At 35.5% G+C, this 23,350-nt stretch overlaps 1 protein-coding gene across 1 annotated transcript; it reads left to right on the forward strand.

Moving 5' to 3' along the window:
* Nucleotides 1–11,419: 11,419 nt before the first annotated feature.
* On the forward strand, nucleotides 11,420–21,800 carry LOC100367553 (neuronal acetylcholine receptor subunit alpha-10-like). Its single transcript, XM_078006455.2, has 8 exons — nucleotides 11,420–11,452; nucleotides 11,478–11,571; nucleotides 11,704–11,843; nucleotides 17,455–17,499; nucleotides 19,068–19,177; nucleotides 19,571–19,773; nucleotides 20,375–20,701; nucleotides 21,007–21,800. The coding sequence occupies exons 1-8, from the start codon at nucleotides 11,420–11,422 to the stop codon at nucleotides 21,573–21,575; spliced, it is 1,521 nt and encodes a 506-aa protein (XP_077862581.1). The 3' UTR covers nucleotides 21,576–21,800.
* Nucleotides 21,801–23,350: the final 1,550 nt, after the last annotated feature.

The following is a 23,350-nucleotide window of genomic DNA, read 5'->3' on the forward strand; positions in this document are numbered from 1 at the left end:
TATATGCAAAATGTAAAATTGTAATATTAGTTTTTTTCAGTGATATTTATTTCAATCAGAGAATATTAATCTAATTTCACAGAATTAGGATTTTCAATTTTACTTTTGACGAAATACTGCAATATGCAAGTATATTATACTTTCGCATTTGGTTTAATAAGAATTGTATTCCGTTCCGTCTGTGTTGCATGATAAAGTTGATAAAACTAAGACAAAACTCGGTCCCTTAAGTAGCGTAAAGACTGGAATCTTCCATGATAGTAGTAGCAGTTCTCTCGTGTAAAAGATTTACTTACGGGAAAGAGTGGAGGCTAGTATAACTTACAATCGAATGTTTCCTTCAAAGAATCTTTTCCTGGTTGCGTTTAATTGAAAATCTATAAAAACTATCGTATTACACATTGAAGGATATTGAGTACTGTGGAATACTTTATTTTCGCTGGAATTAATTTTCGCTGAAAAGGCTTTTTGTATGGAGTTTATTGTCACTGATTTTTGATGAGTTTAATGTGAAATATAGAAAAAAAAGTATATTCGCTGGATTTTATTTTCACGGAATCATCCCTTCAGCGAAAATAAATTCCAAGCGAAAATAAAGTATTCTACATTATGTACAATGAGGGAATCTTACCCCGCTCTGTCTAGTTCTAGAGAAAGATGAGCACACAACATATTTAATATACTATGTGCAGTCATGTCTGCGTTTACCTTGACCTCATATTAATAATTATTATTGGTGGATGTTGAAAGAGCCAACGTATGTGTGCATTAGGGGAATCATCAGCTTTTTGTCAGCAGTGCAGACATCGCACAATAACACGTCCAAAACACAGGCCGGTGTTACTTGTGTTTCTGAATATACTTCAAATATTTGGCACTCCCATTAATTGATGAGGTATTTGTCAACAGTGTTTCCGTTCGCCGTAAAACTGTTAGTTGAATAAACAGTATGTAATAACTGGCCATATAACAGCAGTTTCCGTTTCCGTTTGTAATAGACACGCTTTGTAACAATGCCCACCTACATAGAGTGATGTCGGCATTCGTACCCTGCAAGGCTGTGAGATACAATATTTGATGATTCACCAATGACAATGTAACATTATTTCAGTTCATATAAAGAAGATTTACACCAAGCATATCGTCATTTCTTAAACCACAAGACTTACGTGTGTTATTCTCTTTTAATATTCCATTGCATTGCATTGTACATACATACATACATACATACATACATACATACATACATACATACATACATACATACATACATACATACATACATACATACAAAAATGATTTACTTTTGCTTCAACCACTGCTACATAAACTATAAAAAATCATCCTGTAATTTCTGAAACGAACTGTGAAACAAACTCCAGAGTGTTTCCAATGCGTGATGAGAAATTATTGGTAAATGCAAAACAGATGTGGACTTCATTCAAGTAAATTTATTGTATTCAGTCACTGCATCTAAAAGCGTGAGACCAGGTTCGTACAGATAGCGCCCATCTAGTTATAATTTGTTAATATGTTGATGCTAGTGACGCATGTAAGGACATTAATGAACAAATGAATCAATAAATGGATGGATGGATCAATGAATAAATGATTGAACCGATCAACCAATCAATCAATCAATCGATCAATCAATAAATCAATCATTGATGGTATTCAAATCGTGTTTCGACTCGCTGTGTGCATTCTTTAACGCTGTCTCGATGGACATATACTTATTTCGGGTTATTTGTCTTATTCCTATAGTGCTGTCCATAACATCACTTATGCGAGCACGGGAATAACACGAATATTATGGAGTTGTGTATATGTGTGTTCTATCTTACGCCTCATTGACACCAATCTACGTGTATCATTATTATAATGTATTCACAATGACCCACTGTTGATATGCCAAGTCATATGTAAAGAAATGAACGCCAAGTTACGCAGGTGTTGTCACGTATTAATATCACGATGTGTTATCGACCCAGTCAGATCAGCTGATCAGCCAAGCATGTGTGTGTGCGTGTGATATACGATACATTGTATACATGACCTCTAACTATCGCCTGTCGTATTGAACTGATTGCGATCACTTCAACACTTGTTCCATGCAAACGACATAGGGAGTTGTTGCGATTGTGAATGCATTAAACAATAACTAAATATTTTTTTTATTTTTTAGAATATATATTTATTGTTTTGGGGTGTACTGGTGTACTGAAAGTATGTGATGGCATATACATGCTGCGCGTACTTTAGCAAATCTTAAGACAAAAATTCCGTGTTTTTACGAGGTCCCCTAAGCTTCAAACGAATCTCAGCTCACTGAGGCGTGGTAGAAATGTTCGGCATGTAATAATAAGTTCGCAGTTGGCAACTATGAATACGTCGTCACGCCCATTGTAATGTACGTGTGTTGATCATAGAATGCACGTGTTATACCGTCTATAATCCAGTATTTAATTTAATGTGTGAGATGTAACGTTTTTCATTTCCTAGATTTTACAGTCTTCCCCGACCGCGACGTCCACAACTTCAAGTTCATGTTGATTGTAGTAAAATCTCAAATCGCTGTAAGCGTGTTTCTTGCGCCAACCTCGGTCGTAATTTAAAGACGCTCTATGATTGAGAATTTGTAAACTATAATATGATTGTTTTATTTTCGTTGATTCATCGGATTCTGATGCATCATGATCCAAACACGTTGCACTTATAGACCACGATTTAGTATTTGATTCAATAAATATCAAATACGCATGCGCGCTGATTGAACGTAAAATAACAATTACTGCACGTAATAGTGTTTCTTTCACCGAACGAATGCTATACACTGTGCTACAAAGACAACATTCCCCCCGTTTACTCGTCAGCCATCAGTATCAGCAGCAATATTAAAAAATATATAATTTCGTCCATATCGCATCTTTAATTAATTGTTTCATGTATATTGCAGATTTGTCACAGAGTTGATTTGGATATCAATTAGATGTAATATATTCTGTTTGTCACATTCGGGAATCGGTGGTATATTTTAATTTAAAACGCTAAAACGCATCCTACGAGTAATGAAACTGTCACACAATGTTGTATAGTTGGAATAGTTAGTAATCTATACCACAATATTCAGAATTTCTGAAATAATAATATAAAAAGGAATATAACATTTTTTTTCTTAGATTGTTTATTCGTGCCTCTGACTTGTTCGGGAGAGGAACAAATATTTTTAATCCCAAATTGGTTTTTCGGCCTAGTATGACGTCATTTTCTTTTGTTGAGTAACATACTTACATATTTGAAAACAATATTATTAATAACTCAGTCAGTCTTCGTATTTATAGTTTTTCGGCGACAAAAACAGTGTAGTTTTATTTATTTTGCAATAGCTTCTGTTTTGTTGAAATATCAGTTATATATGTGTACTTATTTTTAGATAGCTTCATTTTGTGCATATAACATAGACTAGAGGAAAACAAGGTAACAATACATGCCTCGTAAGCAACGGTTAAATAATTTGTTTTTGACTTGTCAACAATAATGTTGTTATTTCCAAATAGTACGTATATACATCACACTGATAGTTGTTATTTCGTGTTTTTTTTTTGTATTAGTTTTAGTTAGTAGTTTTATTGAACACATTTAAATAATTATCTTGAACGCGATGACGAGAAAGATTTGAACACTAATCGATGGACTCGTAAATATTGCCGACTATTCACGTATAAGGGGCCGTCCATTCGATAACTAATGGGTAGATCAGCTGGATTCTTGTTTTTGTTATAGTGTTGACCATCATACCAAACAGAGTCCCTACAGGATGTTGTTCAGTTGAGCGCATGGCAGTCAATTAGAAACAGCGGCGTTGTTTAAATAATATACAGGGCCTTTATTCGTGTGACACTTTCTTCAAGAACATGCAGTGGACATTAAACGAGTGGAAATTGATCATTTCTTTTGACGAGGGCATCTATACTGCCACGTGACCCGGAAGTTGTATTACGGTGACTCGCTTAAGAAGACAACTTCTGAAATTCTGAAAGTACGATTTTTTTTATTCAAAACGTCGAACTAGAATAACAATTTGACGAGTTAGCACTTAGAATCATAATAATCCACGAACCAAAACAACTGACAAAGTTAGAAACTGAAATGAAAATTTATTGTAACTGTGAATGTGTGCGTCTCTTCTTTGAATAAGAACAAATGCAAACGCGAAGGAATCTCTTGCCATGTTTTCGTGCGTCTTATTTATCCAATGATCGACCCCTTGGATAGAATAATTAATCATGTGTTCAGCGATTTCTCGGGTGTGGCAATGTAAACATGTAATGCATTCATTTGCAGGTTGCTACGTTCCGACACATTATGAATTACATTTAAATGCAACATAGTCGCATAGTACATAGTGTTCTATTTACGTCATGATAACAAATAACATAATCTAGTGAAATAGGAATGACATTTGCACTACGAGGTCATGTATGTCAAGTCATCACAAGAACACCATAGAGTATGCACGAAAGCAGTACGGTGATCGTATCTGTTGCAGTATTACTCATGATAACCCTTTTTATTATTACTTGTTTTTCCTGTTTTCAGTGTTAACAGCCCGACATGTCAGTAAAATACCTTTTACGCAAGTCATGCTACCAAGGGTTTTGCCATCGTCTGCTTTCACGCGCTATTAAACCGCCGTAATTTACGATAAATACAGTAAAATGATTCATTCATATTCACCGATTGCTTATTATATCATGTGTTTTTCGTGATGCGAGCAAAGAACATTTTCGAAGGAATAAAAATATTTCTTCGTATGGAAATTAAAACCAAAAACCTGTGGGTAATACAATGCCACAGCATCAACTTTGAAGTTGTTAAGACTGTGATTATCATTACTAGAACTTCACGTGGTCATATCAATGCTATCAAAATAATCTTTTAGTCGATATCGTTCAGTCAGGTTATGAGCATTTTTTTCAATTCGGCAAATATGCAGTAAGGCCGTTTCAAACATTATAAAATCATGTTTTTATGTTTATAAAAATATCTGAATAGTTTTGGTTTCTATATCTTTATTAATTGACATAGTATATGAAGTTAGACAACTATGTGCACATGCTAGGTCGTGGCCTTTGCTATACGCTCTGAATTAGTAAAACACACTGTTTATTGTTGTTCTTGTATTATCAAGAATCAGAAAGCTAGCCATAGTTTAGACTGACGTGAAACAACAACGATTCAACAATAATTATTGCAGATCGAAAATATTCTCAATCGACAATTGTAAGACTGTCATAAGTAAACTTTTACGGGAGGTTCTCTACATCGTGACCTATAAAACATTTGACAAGTAATTTATGCATTGTCTGAACTTGGCTTGTTCGAATATATTTCACTATTAATTTTGTGATTACCCTAATATACACCTAGCTACGTCATCTCATTATGCGGTACTGGTACTTAAACTCAATCTCGCACGATGTGATAAACCGTAGATGGAGGGTATTTCAGTAATAAAAACACCGTGGCAGCAAGCTTCAAACAAGATGAACAGGATAGAGGATTTGACGACGTACTGAAACTAAATATCACATCAAACTAAAACCTACAACTCTTTGTTTTCCTCCATATGGGTATAGTAAATTTGATCGTTAGCTTTTATATTTTCACCAATGGTCATTCCACAATACAATCTGTCGTGTCAACAATAAAAACTATTTCATAAAAGGGAAAATCAACTAACATAAAATGTGTTTCCAGAATTAAAATACATGTACTCTTCTATTAAAAATCAGTATGCCAAATGTATGTTAATAATCATAATCTTTGTCACGGGTAAGATCAATGTAGACTCCAACTAGATAATACTTATGAATCATATGGTTTTGCATAGATTCAAACTGCTGCGCTTTAACGTAAGTTAGGAAGTATTATTTCTCAGGAGGCAATTTTTCTTTAGTTTCACTATGTTTTATAATTGGGTCGTCGTACTTTTGAAACTATCCAGCATAATCTCAATACCGAAACGAGCGTCCATAATTTCAGCGTAAGGAACTGCTCCCAACGTAAAACACTAAAGCGTTGTTCAGAATACAGCAGTAAAATGTAATTGCTTTGTATTATTTGACAGATTTAGATGATAACAGTATAATAGCAATCATCAATTTGATCCACTCTGAGAATGTTAGTTAGCTAAGTAATTCAATTACTGAAATCGTTGGTGAATCAAACCTTTCTCTCCCATGCACACACATTTTAATTGCCAGTTGCAATGGAAGTGTATTATATATTTACGACGATTCTCGTGCTAGTTCTGCAAATCCAAAATATCGCAATTTCAATCGTCCAACGATTGAATAAACCCGTTTCACTGTTTGTTTAGGAAGAACGCTAGAGTGGGAGGAAATAGAGAGACTGTAATACGATACGATTCGACCATAGCAGTTCAAAACACAGGGAAATCTACCGAAATGTGCTGTGGTTTTGTTGCACATGACAAGAGGCGTGCTTGTCACGGTGACACGTATTTTACAGCGTGTGTGTTATGAATCGCTTTCAAAGCGATTCAATGAATTAAAGTGTTCAACCATCTGTTAATAGGCGCAAAAGTTTGTAACAAAAAGTCACGTGATCTAACATGTGAAAAATAAAACTGCACACAAAGCAACACATCTTTTATCTTACATTCACCGAGCAGTAAAGCTGATTATATTTTTCAGTATTGTTCAATCTGAATATGTTTGGTTCTGTCCATCAGAGATATGCGTAAACCGGATATGACGATTACTATAATTAACTCCGACTTGATTGACTTTACACACGGGAATGCAGCTTTTACAGTTGGGGTCAATGGTACAGTGACAATTGATCGTAACCTTTACCGTGATGTTTGATACGGTAGAGCACATTCTGGTTTTTATGAAAAAAATACGTATCGTTACTGGTGTCTTATAATAGTCTGTAAGATTATTGTTTCCCGTTATTCAAAGCCTTCCGACTTCTTTGCCAAAAATAATAAAAATTACATATTTATTTTTAGTGATTTTAGTCTTTATTTTGATGTAAGTATTCTTCTGTATATCGACGCATAAGTGACGTCACGAGCGAATCCACGTCATCAGATCTGCTGTTCAGCTTAAATGGGAGTGACATGTTAACATAAATTGAATAGCTTTCCTATGCCACAGTCTGTCTGGTGGGTTTGAACTTCATAAACGGGTTCATGTTACCGAATTGCATCGCGGATTGAGCGAATATCACAAATACCACCATGAGACATAGCGAAAGGTGAAGGGCGATTTGATTTCTCTGGAGACTAAACTATATTCGATGCTTCCAAGGATATCCCGGACTTAAGGGCAAAATATGCAATCTATTCAAAACTACTTTGCATCTACCATATGGAATGTAACAATAACTTTTGAATACAATATCTACTACTGAAAATAAAAAAAATGCGACCCATTGTGGGGGAAATCACAAAATAATATAACATGGACCCGTGAACATAATACAAACATAAAATTACTCGTAATTGTATATCAATGGAAAATTTGATATAAAAAAATACCACTCCCCTTTGATTCACCAAGGTTACTCACAGAGCAAATATACACTCAATAATAAAGCGATGTGAACTCGTGAATATATGGTATTATGGTTGATCACATCTATGCACATGTTTTCAGATGTTCCACGGAATTTAATACTTTCAAATAATAAATCAACGCTCAATTTTCTCATAGACCTTAAAATACATATTCTAAGGTCTATAATTTTCTCTAACATGGCCGTATACTGAAATTTAAACTAGCATTGCGGAACATTGATAAGAAAAGTGTGTGGTAGTGCACATTCTGATTGTCATGAAACAAAATTACTTACAATTACGGGTTCTTAGTTTGTGGGATTATTAGTTCTTCTGAATGGTACACTTGCACACATAGAATATAACGACTATTCGTAGTTTGAAAGGTGCTTTAATTCAATGACAATATCACAATTCAGTATTATAATAAACGTTTTATTGTTTCGCGTTATTTAAGGCCCTCGGACTACTTTGCCAAAATTAACAAATTAAATATTTCTCTGTGTATCGACGAATAAGGGACCCCATTACGTCACGCCATTATGAAAACTTTAGCTAAATCAATAATGGACAATTTAGGGTAGCCAGGCATTCTAAGTTATTATTTATTATTTAATAATCGTGAGTTCCATGCTCATGCATGAAACAGTTCACATGGTTTTACTGACGTTTTCACAAATAACACTTATACCAACTTTTTACAGTTAATTATAGTTTGTTGAACACCATTTGTAGTCACGTGTAGCTCGTTAAAAAAGTTTTACTATGACAAAATAATTAAATTCAAACGCGCGCTGCGTCACGATGACGACAATGGCCTTGCTATCTGATTCATTCGCCATCATTGATTCTTAATCTGTATCCGTTCTTTTACTCATACTTGTTTTGGGTATGTAAACATAAATTAACAATTGTAATGATACCACAATGTGTATGTAGAACCGGATTAATTAAACACCGGGTAATAAGTCATGTTTGGTGAGCCCCGTTCGTAAAATGGGAAACAAATTATTCTCTTGATATCCGTTGCCATGTCATCAAACATTACCTCGTTATCAACAGATAGCTTAATTCGGTCCAGCGTTTCTGCTTGGGGTGTTCATAACGTAGTTTGTTTGTATGCCGTGACACGATCAGGATGAGTAATAAATTTTAATTTAATAGGAACTTGGTTTAAATATTTTTGAGTAAGTACATTGGAATTTAAACATGTGATACGGTAGTAGGTTTTTGTAACATGGGCAAATAAATGTTTTGTTTTATTTCCCCACAGTCTGGTGGTATGTTTCTCAAATATAACACATTCCTCTTTTAGGGTCGGTTCTTCTCATTATTTTCTCCTTCAGAGTTCTCGTATTTGTAAATTCATTTCATGTGGCAGCTATTACGTCCCCATTCACCGTGTTTTCCTATGAAACCCTGTATTTTTTATTCAGATGTCCGCCAAGCTTTCAATCGCGTTTGATTAGAAATGTACCAACTTCAGTCAAAGAAACGCAAATGTGTAAACAAGTCAGAAGATAAATAGTCCTGCTGGTTTGTCTCCTAGCTTATTCGGGTGCGAACATTTGCCACATTTGACATATCATAACAAGAGTTATCTATATAAACAGATTGGCTGAACGACTATGGTCATGAAAGGAATTGTGTAACTAAAATAATAGTTTATTCGAGAATTTAGCTGCCAATAAAGATCGTTAAAACCATGATTGATGACTAGGTTATTGCACGATAACACAGTGATATCGCGCCGTATCACTCTTTCCAAACATCAATATTCCACTGTCATTACACATCCGTGAAACCGTTGAGTACAATATACTGACAATTTTTGTTGCATTCATGCCCGGTGAATTTGCCCGACCACAATATTATATATGTTTGAATGTTGTTCACATACATACTTATTTATGTAATTCTTGTTCTTTCTGATAATTAAAGGGCGCTAATGGTGGTAAACAGCCTGATTAGGGTCGAATCTCCAGTAAAGGTCCGAGGCCATGCCTCTTATTTTAATAATAGAACCTTGACCCAAAACAAGCCGGAAGCATCAAAGTTGTTGTACACTAATGAAGTAATATTGAGAATTTGGCGAATGTCAGATGTTTTTTTTTCGGCAGCTCTACCGAGGATTGAGTCTATTCATATCGTGTGTGTATGCGAAATGGCCAATGTCCTGTAGAAATGTATTCATGTATATCGTGAACTACATGTTGCTTTCAATCAAATCACCTGCTTAACTCATTAAGTAGAGTTACTATCTATTCGCACAACTCGTCGACCTGGAAACCAGGCTATTGTTATTCAAAAACTGTCCTGTTTCTAAATAGTGACGGGGGAAGTTGTACTCTCAACTTGCATCATGTGAAGACAGCCTCGGAAATCTATTTTAAATCACAATATTTCTTGAAATATTTGCACATTTTAAGCTACGGGTTTTAATATATTTCAGATTCATTCCTGCTGATTGGTGTTTATTCTTAAAATTGTACCCCTTTTACCGAAATCGACGATGCGACGATTGAGACATTTCTAGAAATCCCTGATCGATTTCACTACCTGTTCAAATTTACATATTGTATGGCTGAAAATAGCGTATTTTGTAGCCATTTTGTGTACATTGAAGTGACGTGCTGATACGTGCATGTGTAATCATGGGACATTCCCTCACAGCTCAGTCAGTAGAATTGTCGATCCTTGGCTTTTATGATCGAAGAGAACCGATTTTTAGCCCAGGGTCTTACTAATACCATACAGTGAACTCAGATAGCATGCCAATAGCACATATAATGAAATCTCAGATGACATACTGTTATAACACATTGAACTCTCTCTACAGTGACTAACAGATGGCACACCAATAACACAAGTAAACTTTTCAACAGTGACTCAGATGACATACCATCACCTTGAACTCTCTCTATAGTGACTATCATAGTGAATGCCACACGTTTCCTTGTGAAAATACTAGTAACATTTGATTATATGGGTATTTCATGCGTTCTTTTCAATGAATCGACAAAGTCCAATTCAGTTTCCTTATGACGACTCAATACAATTTCTTCTCTAAATTCATATTATCACGTAGGGCTGTCCTACGACATTTTTAGTGAGGTGGTATCTCAATACTGTGATAGCGATAGCATTTTAGTAAGCACATCTAACCCAGAGTTACGGAAATTGTCTCTGTATATGTACACTTCATGCTGCAGGCCATGTGTGTGTATGTCTGCAACGTGATTCGCTCAAGGACAAATGCAACAGTAATGACAGTAACATCCTATCATGGATTCAATAAAAACATATGATAGTGTTTTGAGATAATGTGACATTTTATGAATGAGGGTGTTCACTGAATACATCATAGTGTGTGTATGAAATACGCCACTGTCCTAGTAATATATTAGAGTTGTTTCATGATAATAGTACCTCTTATTGCCTTTTGTGTGGATACAAACCATACGTGCTTTTCTTGTGTTGAAAATTTTAAATTACAATGATGCGTACTATTAGAATCACGCCAGATAAAGTCCTATAATAATTATCCAGCAATCCCTTAAGCCATGTCTAATTTTATTTGAGAATTGAATTAAATGATGTTTCAAATCAAATAAACATGAAAAGATCAGAGTAATATATAAGTTATTATCTGTTTTGTAACGAATATAAACATTCACTTAGTACTTTGTAATTTTTGTCAGGACAACTGTTACGTCATTCTCAATTAGGTATTTTGGCGTTCTGCCGGTTGTCACCAGACGACGTCGAACGTTTAGCGAATGTCTTGCAAGGACCTTATATTTAATGTGATTTATACCCCATTGTATGGAGATGTCGATAACTACCACATATCTGCCACCGTATGTAGGTTAATTATAACACATTATAGATACAGCATTACATAGAAGAGTTTGATTCAGTAAACGCCAGTACTGGACAGTCCGTGCAAGTGTTGACATGGCAGTCGTCCGAATTTATTGCAGGTAAAGTTCGGAAACCGGAATTTGTGAATTGATCTCCGATCGATCGCGCGTTCACAAAATACTGGATTTCATAATATAATACTTACATGTTCAGCAACTTTTACGCAATTTTCTTTGATTTTTTTTTTACAGAAGTGAGGGGTAGTCTTTACCATTACAAACTGATAGAAGACCTGTTTGAAATTTACAGCCCATTAGTAAGACCTGTCAAAGAATCTACCACAGTTACCAACGTACATGTCGAGTTTTTCCTGTCACAAATCATTGAAATGGTAAGATTTTTCAAGATATTATATAATAATTCTCAGATTTGTATTTCAAAATTGTCACATACATTTACAAGGCTGTAGTGAGCGTGAAACACAGATTGGATTGGAAAGGTTGGAAAAGTTTGGAATAACCCCGAACTCGTAGACTCCATATAACTTTATTTCCGTGTATATTTCACTTTTCTAGGTGTGGCCAAAGAATAACAAAATTTCGTGGTAAAAAAAATAATATCTGGAAAAAAAATTCTGATAGAAGAACTGTTCTTATTGTTTCCAAACACAGTAAGATGGACATCCAAATATGTGTTTACATGTTTTGAATTCACGTTTTAACCAGATGAATTATATGGATTCGTCTATAAGGGCCATTATATCAACTTATTTCCCAGTACCTGCTCTAGTAATACGTGTTATATAAGTCACCAAAATGATTGATTCCCATAACGATACTAATGCGTGTCGGTGTGACGTCTTGCCTTCTGTGTGATTATTTATGGTGTGGAAAATGTGTACACTTGGTGATGTTCGTTAGAAGACAGCTGCCCTATTACCACACATGATAAATCTTACAGTCGAAAGATCGCAGGATTCTGGTAGACACCTCGGCTATATATGACATTACATATAAACGACGTACTCATAGCGTTTAATTCAGACTTTCCAAATGTGCGAGATAGCATGAACTGAACAATGTTGAGAATATGGATGGGTAATTAGAAATTAACTGAAGATTATGTATTCTGCACTGAATTATATTAATTGTGGAATCAGTAGACATTGGTGGCTATGTGAGGCTAAGTTTGTTCTTGAAAGTTAATTACATTGTAGCTATGTTTATCTACGTAATGCGTGGAATGGGAATGACAGGATATCTACTTTCAATATATCATATTGTTATAGCAAATCAACGTGATTGTGACACATGTTATGTTGTTATCTTGCCCTGGGAGTGGTCTTCCGCAAAAGGACAATTCACCTGCCCCCTACAGGCAGTTACGCAACGTGTAACAAAACTTGCAACATGGTAAAAACTTAATCTAGGATGCCACTGCTAATCTGTTCGAAAACTACATAATTGTATTATAAAATTAACATTAAATGACACTAAATCAGTTGATAGTGGTTGCTTTGTTACAAGTTTCCAGGTCATATTGAATGGTTCAAATCGCGAGAAAAACACTGGGAAAAAGACTTTGTACAAATGCGCTCATTTTATTGGTTAAATAATGATTTGTACTACCTTGAACGCCATCGGATTGAATGGCTATGCGAATAGGCCTTCGTTTACTGAATGGTCTCTCGTGAATACAGACTGGACAATGGAGAATATTCGTCACAGAAAACTTATTTGTGGAATGTACGCTTTAAAAATACTTGCAGTTAACAGAAAATAACATACCTAGAACATATAGAGAAAATAAATTATTGTCGTAAAATCTTATATGGGATAGATTATATTGCTCATCGGTCTGGGGTTCATAATACAAAAAATAACACCATCAAATGATATTGTTAAAATAAAATTTACATTATTCTGATGTAAGACAACGACATGAGGACACATACCTATTGGAAGCTAACAATGTGTCTACCAATTCAATCAGGACACTTAGATTTTATCGATATAAAACCTTACGACATCAACATTTATGACAAAACCTGAAGGGTGAATCCGAGTAAAGGTGTTTCCAGTAATCTAAACTGTTCCTCAAAACTCGTTAAACTATATATTGCACACATAGTGATGGAATAGGGTAGAAATATACACTACTTTGACATCTCTGATCGATATCTCATGATAGATGACCTCAATTATATGTACTACTCCGTGGTATGTTTCTGTACGTGTACCCGTGATAATCGGAAATACACAGCTGTTAAAGTTGTATAGGTTCTTAGTTTACTCGTCGTGGCGTTTGGTTGTTTTCTCTGTGCATCAATATTGTGCACGTACAATAACGTCAGATGACTGATACGGGGAAATCGAAGCCTAAAAACAATAAACATAGTTCAACACTGACACTTGCGAAGGTAGAAGTGACAAATAGTGTAATGTGCAATAGTGCTAATCTCTTGTTTCGTAAACGTGAGAGTTCTGGTACCATATAGTCTGACAAGTAGTTGGATTCTAAACAAATGCATTATGAATGGTTTGTACACTGAATGTTTTTGTACTTCTTAACGAGAAACATGTTTATAAATGTTTTCGCCCCAATTAAACTTTTGAATGTGTTTTTGAATAAGTATATTATGATAAAAGAGTTTGTCCAGTGAATCTTTAGAATAGCTTGCACTTCGTGTATTTGGTCAAGTACAACGGGGAAAACTAATCTGGAATAACTTCGTCGAGTAGGAGATGTTTATTTTCCCTTGCGACGTGTAATGGTATTTTGGCAACACGTCTTTAGAATATCATACAGAAATATCACCATTCCACATTGATCATCTCCAAATCTTGCCTGTGTCACGGTGGGTAATCTTGACATATCTGCAATAGATCAAACGTACACAATGTAAACAGTAATGGGTGTATTTATCTGTCACTGGCACTACTGCAATTCTTCTGAGATTGCTTCTAGAATCCTATGAAATCTTGAAAGATCAAAGGTTCTTGACTTCAGGTTTAGCCATCTGCTGTCAAGGGCAGCTCTTCGTTATAACATTGTTATATGATTTATCTTTTACATTTTTTCAACCTAGATCTGAATGTTAGATATTAGCAATTATTTTTGTATAACTTTGTGGTGTTGGCATGTCGCCAGATGCTATATACATCGCTTGTAATAATAGTAAGTTGCAATGGTATATATATTCGCTGGGTTCTATTGTGTATTTCAAGACAGAGCTATAAGCGACATCACGTTTTAAATTACCTAAAATTAAATCGCTAATAAAATTTATTCATAGTACGTGGGATACCACCCATATTCTGAAAATGAGGTATATAATCATATGATGCGATGAAATACTACAAGTGTCAACAACATATATTTCTGAAAAGTGCCTTATTCGTGTCTGTCATCAAGCCTGGTCCTGTATGTGTATCGTGTTCTTTGTCTAATATCACAAGCTATTACTAATTAAACCTGTCCAAATACTGGTCACGCACTCAGAATGGATAATATGAAATGATAAGCATGGTGCATATATTGCACTGTCGACATGGGATGCCTTAGATTCTCTTGCACGGTACGATGAAACTAAGAGACCGCCACCTCCCGATCGACATGAAGCAAACACAGATTCATAGTTCATTCCTACATGACACAACACAATTCGACACCAGCAACATATAGTAATCGTTTATGCTGTCGCTAACAAGTTTGACTCGGGAAAAATATTTTGTACAAAAATAGTAAAAATATTTGAATAAATTTGTAAGTAGGATAAAGAAAATGCACATTTCTCGATAGATCATATGATGAGTTATACTAATTAATTTAAGAAACTCATACGATAAAAAGTATTATTATGTAATGATGTTAATAGTATATCGTTAATGTTAATGTTAATAAGATTTCAGTAGTGTGTCCAGTCCAACTGATTATATATTCAAATACTTGATTTGCTATCAACTTTCCGTTAAGTCGTCAGGTGATTTTTATATCTGTTAAATAGCCAACAACAAACAAACGAACAAATGTGGCGCAGACCATTTCCCGAAATGTTTGGTCTGTGTAACATATCACAGTACACTGTCATGCAATGGCAGAAGCAAGAATGTTATAAGTGATGGACATTTCCCACATTCCAGTATAATATCGGATATATCTATGTATTGTTCATAGGCTTAATGTGTCTTTTATCAGGCGACCCCATTAGCAATTAACTTTGAAATCATGTACTGAATCCACAGTTGTCTCTATTCAATTTAAATACCTTCCAATCGGATTGAAACCGACAACTGGACAACTCTGAACAACTTTTTATGATTTAAAAAAAAAAAAAAAAAAAAAAAAAAAAAAAAAACTTTTTATGATTTGCTATGCTGCATTTACTCGAATTCCACATTGTTTGTGTTGATGGAGACACGCAGACGATACTTAGTATACCATATCGCAATAAACCGACACGCATGTCGACATGAGATTGTTACCATGTGCTACTGCTACTGTATTCCGATGAGCAATGATAAATACCTAACAGTAAATCCTGTCGTTTGTAATGAGGACGATCACTTTCATTCATTTCTGCTTTTTGAAGGTAATTACTGTGAATGACACGTTAAATGATTTTTGTAATATTAATCTTTCTCGTTCTAGATGGTAGACATTCCAAGTTGTACAAGTTGTTTATACGAGGACATTTTCCCGGCAATGTCCCATTAACTGTCCCTAATAATGGCTCGTAATATAATGGAAAATGTTGAACGTGTTCATTCAATTATATCGAACCCAATTTGAAACTCCGTCATGACTAAAAGAAAAAACGTTTGATAAATATTTGCGCAGGGCAACAATGGATAACTAACAAACAATGGACTCGCACGATTATATTGTACATAATCCATATAAGATGTCACAATGAAAAAATAACAGCACTATATTACACACATACATGTGGGATTTTACTTCCTGAAAAATCATTGTTTGTATTTTGTTGTGAAACATGTGAAAAAGTGTCGAATGTGCTCCTATAACAGAATCTTATATTGCTATGGACATAGACAATGTGCTTCACGAGAAGTTCTTATATACCCAGTGTATGTCCTTGGGGTTCGAACAGTGATTACCTTCCCATATCGCCTCGTGATGCAATGCTGACAGATGCATTATTACGTTTCCAATTAAATTACTTTGATATTCCCACGCTGACATCCATGTAATAGCATGCACACGACGGGTTATCTTTGTAAAATGTAACATACAACTTACATCACCACCAGGCACTGCTTTCATCGTGATCTGCATCGTGATCGTGTCTGGTCACTGTCAGCGCAATCAGTAATTAGATTTATGATGCTACTTGTTCTGTAAAGATGTCTTGAAGATTTGGGGGTGAGGAAAATATACTGTAAATACAGTTTATAGAAATACATGGAATGTAAAAGTTGGGTCTATATTTGATGCTACTTTGATGGAAAAATACACATACATATCTATATCTATATACGTGTGTATTTAGTAGTGTTTCATTGCTGTTCGTTTCTTCTGCGTCGAAGAACAAATCTGACCTCTGTTTGAATCACGAAGTGTAGGAGTGGGTGTCCCATAAAAATATATGTAACTAACAAACAGGTGTCAATTAGGAATTCAAAGTATCAAAGTATCTATTTGATAGTATATTTTGTTTAAATTTGGATTACATCTCCGATATTGCTGCAATTGTATTCGTAGTTGTTATAATACCTTGTAGTGTATCTGTGCAGTATGGGCGTGCCCTGTGATACGTTTTACTCACGTGCACATGAATGCGGATAGCCGTGTGGTACGGCAGTGTTTTCTTTAGTACGCCAAACGAGAATTGCCGTCAGTGGAAGTTACATTAATCGCTTTAATATTTGTTTTTTGATGTGATTTTTATAATAGCTCCCCAATTTAGTGTTCAAGCTTTATGAGTAAGTTTTTTTCTATATTTCCACTCAGTTTGTGATTTTTTTATCTCTTTCTGACAGGATGAAAAGAAACAAACCCTGAAGATCAACGCATGGCTGACATTGGTAAGCCAGGTCACTGTACTGTGACGTAGATCAAATCCCAGCTCTGCCAATATGTAGTTATGCATTCATATTTAATGTAGTTAAGGTTTCGGTTACTGGATAGGAAAAACACTACACGGTATTAGTCATCAAAATGCCGTAGATATTCCTTTGGGAAAATTGTTCTGCGACACGGATGCATTGAACATACGGTGACACCTCTTTAGCAACATGGTATAGTCTAATTTACGTGTCAATTTAAAAAAAAAACGTCAGCCTGCGTTCGTCGCGTGACTTATGCGACGTGCGCTCACCGTTGTCTTAATCCGCTAAACCGTGTCGAAAGGTCAACATTAAAATTTAAAATTAATCAATTAAGTGTAATTTATTTCTACAAAGATTTATAAATTCATGGGCGAATACGACGACGCTTTATATCGGGTGCGTGACAGGGCGCGTGGAAACAGCGATAGAAATGCCGTGATAAAACCGGATATGACCTCATTTTCCAACAATTTCAGTTATATATGTACTTACATGTGAAAATTGAGAGCTCGCTTCACAAACTCAAGATAAATATTTCCCATATGTATATTACACAAAAACGTCAAAATAATAATATTCGTCGTCGCCTCAACCCTTAATCTTACATCGACCAGCGCACACAGCCGGAAATTACTTCTGTCAAATGCTAGTATCGTGAATACGGAGGTCAGCAGTACCTCGTTACCCAATAACCACCAGTGAAATATTGATTACAACTGAATAATACGACGTTGATATGCAGAATAAAAAGTTGTTAGACTACTGACCTACTCAACACACCCGGCATTTATAATTTTAGTGACACTGAGTTTATATTCTTTTCCCTTGTTGTCATAGCTACCGTGTATAATAATTGTATAATATTAGCTATAGCCTAGACAAGTGTTCCAGCTAAATATCATTACAATTATTTGACATTACAGATTAACATGATGCGTCTAGGAATATAATAAACCGATATACACTCATTTTATAACATATCCCCAGCGTGAACACTCCCATCATTACGTCATTGCACCAACCATTAAAAATATACATGTTTCCGTTTAAATAAACACGGTAGTTTATTTTCTATTACCACGTGATGAATGATGGATCCGCCATGACTGACGTGTTTACTTCACTATTATGATTATTTATCTCACAACTCATATTGAAATAATACATTACAAAAAAAAAAAAAACTACTAAAATACTAAAACAGATTATTTGAGTTGTAATGGCCCATGGAAGCAGCAAATCTGCTTGTAGGGTACGGATCGCCATCAGTTATACATACGATAATAAATAAATAATTATGTAGCTATTGGTGGAAGAATGAAAGGAGAAAGAATAAATTACATAACTGAGGAAAAATCGATAAAGTAAAGATCAAGTACGACGTTGTTGATTCACCCTTCCCACATAGGTTATTGATTAATGAGGACATGTATGTTAATTGCATTATGTTATGTAAACATAGATGTATACAATTACATATTTTGCAATGAGAATTGATTTGTATTGCGATTTAAATTCGTTTATTTTTTTTGTACAACTTTCAGAGATGGATTGACGAGTACCTTACTTGGAATACCACAGACTATGGCGGCATTGAAAATATTAAATTGCCCTCCGATATTATGTGGATGCCCGACGTTGTCCTTTACGACAAGTAAGTAACGCGAAAGGCAGAATTCTCGCACACTGTGTGATTTAATACGCCATCTTTGTTTGTGTGTGCGTGAACTTTTGAAGAAATGATTCAAGCTATTTTAGACTCTGCTGTGGATGGGGAGGGAGTTGAGAGAGAAATGCAACTGTTCCCACCCAAAAGTGGCATTGATGTTGGAAGTTAAAGCGGGGGAGTCGTCACCTGCGCATGCGTCAGATGGCCTTAGCGTGTCATTGTTTAACAAGCACGCGTCTATCCATGAGCCTTTGCGTTTTAACGTATGTTGCTATCGTCGCTTGGAACTCAATCCCGCGCGTGCGTTGGTGATAATTATGTCAATTTATAATGATGAAGATTCTACCCTTCAATTTAATATTATTTTACCCGTTTCAGTGCCGATGACAAGTATATAAATTTTCTACGAGACAAAATCGCTGTGGTCTACCACAATGGTGACGTCATGTGGGCATCTCCCGTCATTATGATTAGTCACTGTATGATTGACGTCACATATTTTCCGTTTGATAATCAACAATGCCGTCTAAAATTCGGCCCTTGGCAACACGAAGGAACCGAAGTGAATGTAACGGGTGGGGGTAAGTATGTGTACTTTAAATGAACTGCTATTGCTTGTATATATTATTTCATATTATGACGGAACTTAATGTGTGTGTATAAGGAAAATAATAGACCACTTGTACATTATAAATAAACTCTAATGGTCTCTTGAGTAAACTGTCTGTTGCATTTCAATGCAAACTATAGCGAATGTGACAAGGGGTAGGCAAGAGACTCGCATGACATTTTAAACTGGAGTTATCTCCAAGTGATGTTTATGTCAGAAACGTTAGAAACAGTTATCTACGACGATGTTTTCAGCGATGTAACAATTAAAAATCGTCAGTATAATAATATTATATTCAGAAAAATTGCGGGAATTCAACCTTTGTCGCTTTTTATTAACATTCCTGTTATTCACTGTTTTATGCCTATTGTGTGCACTTATTTCCTGGATATTGATATCAATGTAATGTTATCGTCATTGGTTTATTAATTGATAACATGTTTAAGATATGTTGTAACGTGGAAGTTCAGTCATAGTTTATAACATTAGCAATACAAAAATATTTGCACGATGTCACGCGAGATGTTGCGTGAGAAAACAGTTTGGATTTATCAAAATATGTTTTTTCACAGGTGACAAGTCTGTGTTTATCAGTGACGGCGAATGGGACATGACAGGCGTCGAAACAATCAATAATATACAGTACTACCCAGACGCTCCTGGCATTCCTTACACGGATGTGACGTATTACATACATCTTAGACGCCGTTCTTTGTATTATGTCTTCAATCTCATTATGCCCTGTGGACTTATATCTGCGGTTACTATATTGACTTTTTTTCTCCCGCCTGAATCCGGGGAGAAAATCAGTCTGGCAATAACAGTGTTGTTGTCGCTTACCGTGTTCTTGTTGCTCGTGGCAGAGACAATGCCTCCCTCTAGCGTCGTTCCAGTCATAGGTATGTTTACTTTGTTTTTATGGGTCTACCTTGTACATCGTTCGTTGTTAATGGCAGATGCATTCAATAAATTAGCTAAATCATGGGTGACGTAACATACACACGCAACATACATACAATTTCACTCAGAATATGTGTGATTATACTACTGTATACGATTATACTACTACTATACTACTCGCTCAACTTATAATATTTAGAGAAATGACAGTCACAAGATTCGTGGATGTATATGCTCAACAAGCTTCGGAAATTTCCCGTACACTGATAAGTTTTTTTTTTTTTCTTTGCAATTCTTATTTTAGGACAATACTATGCAAGTACCATGGTGACCGTGACCTTATCGTTGGCGATGTCCGTTGCCGTACTCAACGTCCATTACAGAAGTCCCGAAGGAAGCCAAATGCCTAAATGGTTAAAAAAATTAGTATTCGGTCGAGTTGGGAGGTGTTTTGGCATTGATAGTAGCGAGATCAAAAAAGCCAGGGCAAAGCTTCCACGAAAAGATGTTTTCGGGATGTCTCATAAACTTAACGTCGAGGCAGGTATATGTAATATTGTGCGCCGTTTGGAGGGTAGTGATAGCCCCATATTTGGACGTAGCAGCCAGAATGGATCTGTGCGCTCAGGTACTAAGCGGAAAGAGCGGACCAATGCACCGACGTTGTGCGAGGAGAATCCCATTCTTCATCATTTGTTGGCAGAGTTCCGACGAGTGTCCACGTACTATGAATGGAAAAACAAAGCAGAAGAACTCCAAAATGAATGGAGATTGTGTGCTATGATGTTGGACAGGATTTTTGTAATAGTTTACTTTTGTGGTTCTCTTTCTACCATTCTAATTATATGTATTCAGCTGCAGTATCAGTCGTAGAACCACCGCGTTGCGCCACACACACGGCGCTGAACTGGGAATGCATTGCCACGGTAACGCGATGAGATGGATACACAATGTGGTTTGGATTATTTGCTGTTTTTCTTTACAACAATGTTCATGTCTGTGTTAAACGCGTATAGGTTTGCGTTATCACTTGAAATACTGTACTGTTCAAGTTCACGACCATGTGAAATAGATATCAAACCACTACAGATTTACAAATACCGAGTTTGTCATCTATAGTATGTCGTGTTTGTAAAGTTGGTTCAGTTTAAATTCGAGTGAACGTCCTTTTTACAAGAGACTGTGCGATGATGGGAATGCTGTAGGGCTCATACCTCTAATTGAAACTCCATACACGACAATGTTAACATGTGACGAGATTGCTATATGAAAATGTTGAACAAAGTTAAAAAACATGGCCCAAAAATGAAAAACCAACATGCCAGTAATCAACCACATGTTGGCCAGCTCAAACTTTTGCAATTCTTGGATTTGATTGCCCCTAAAGAAATCACTGGAAAAACACCAAGATTAGAACATCCAAATACACACAGAATAAACTCACAGGTTAACAGTCGCTAAGTAGTAAACAAAAGACCACATGTTGGTCGCACCTTTGACCCAGGTGATCAAGCCCTCAAACAGGGAGCAGCCATTGGTTGATTTGTGGCATGAGACCTGTATGTCGCAGTCTCATCGGAGTGTTTCAGGATTATAGAGCATGCGCATGGATGTAACTGACAATAGGTCTTACTCAGCTGATTGAAGAAATCGGTCGACGACCAGATGTATGTTTTAATGATCAAAAGCGATATGTGTGTATGTTTGTTTTTAATATTTGGTTTCATTTTCAATTTATATTGTATTTTATTTAACTATTTTCAAGCCTAACCATTTATTATTTAGATCGAGAAAGTTCAGACATGGACTTGAATATATATTTAACATTTATTTTATTATGAATTATTTACATAGACATATAAATTCATCGATATAAATAAGCCACGCAACACATCGTTGATTAAAGTCACGCCCTTTCGTGGTACAAATGTGTCGTCAATTTTAAGAAAATTGTTACGTCATGTTGACGTCACACGGGGCGCGGATAATTGAAAAGGTGCATTCGATGGCAAGCTGTGGGGTTTTGAGAGCCGCTAACTCACTGGCAATCAGAAGGATTACGTCATTTTATTTGTATAATCCATAATTTAAATACAAATATCGATAGTTGCACTATTTTTTGAAACTAGCTTCCAAGAATATTCAGTCGACATTTGTATTTACTTTTCATCGAGAAGTTGATCAGAGTAAATGTTCGAATCCGGTTTTTTTGAGCATTTATTTTTATTATTTGTAAATAATTAATACATTTTATGTATTTTTGTTTGTTTTTTGTTTTGTTTGTAATGTATTTTTAGTTTTTAGTTTTTTTTTTAAATGTATGATGACTAGTATTGAAACGGGTTTGAGATAAACTCGCCCTGATGAGTTTGTTTGAATTGAGCTTATACCTCAGTCTGCACATGCTTCTTATCACGTGATATGCGTGGAACGTAAATCCGACTTAAATCAACTCATGCGATGGTTGTCATCATTTAGGCGGTAACCGTCGCGGTGCCAAACCCTTGCCTTTTATCCTATCGGCATTTGTCTCATTGTTTATAATTTTACTTTAAGGTTTGTCTTTTATTTCAAATGAAATGTCAATCTCTAACTGTCTTTGTAATAACCACAGTCTCGCTATAGACTTTATTCTATCAATGTTTGTG

This window comes from Saccoglossus kowalevskii, chromosome 10, assembly GCF_978046115.1.
Source record: "Saccoglossus kowalevskii chromosome 10, keSacKowa6.1, whole genome shotgun sequence".
NCBI lineage: Eukaryota > Metazoa > Hemichordata > Enteropneusta > Harrimaniidae > Saccoglossus > Saccoglossus kowalevskii.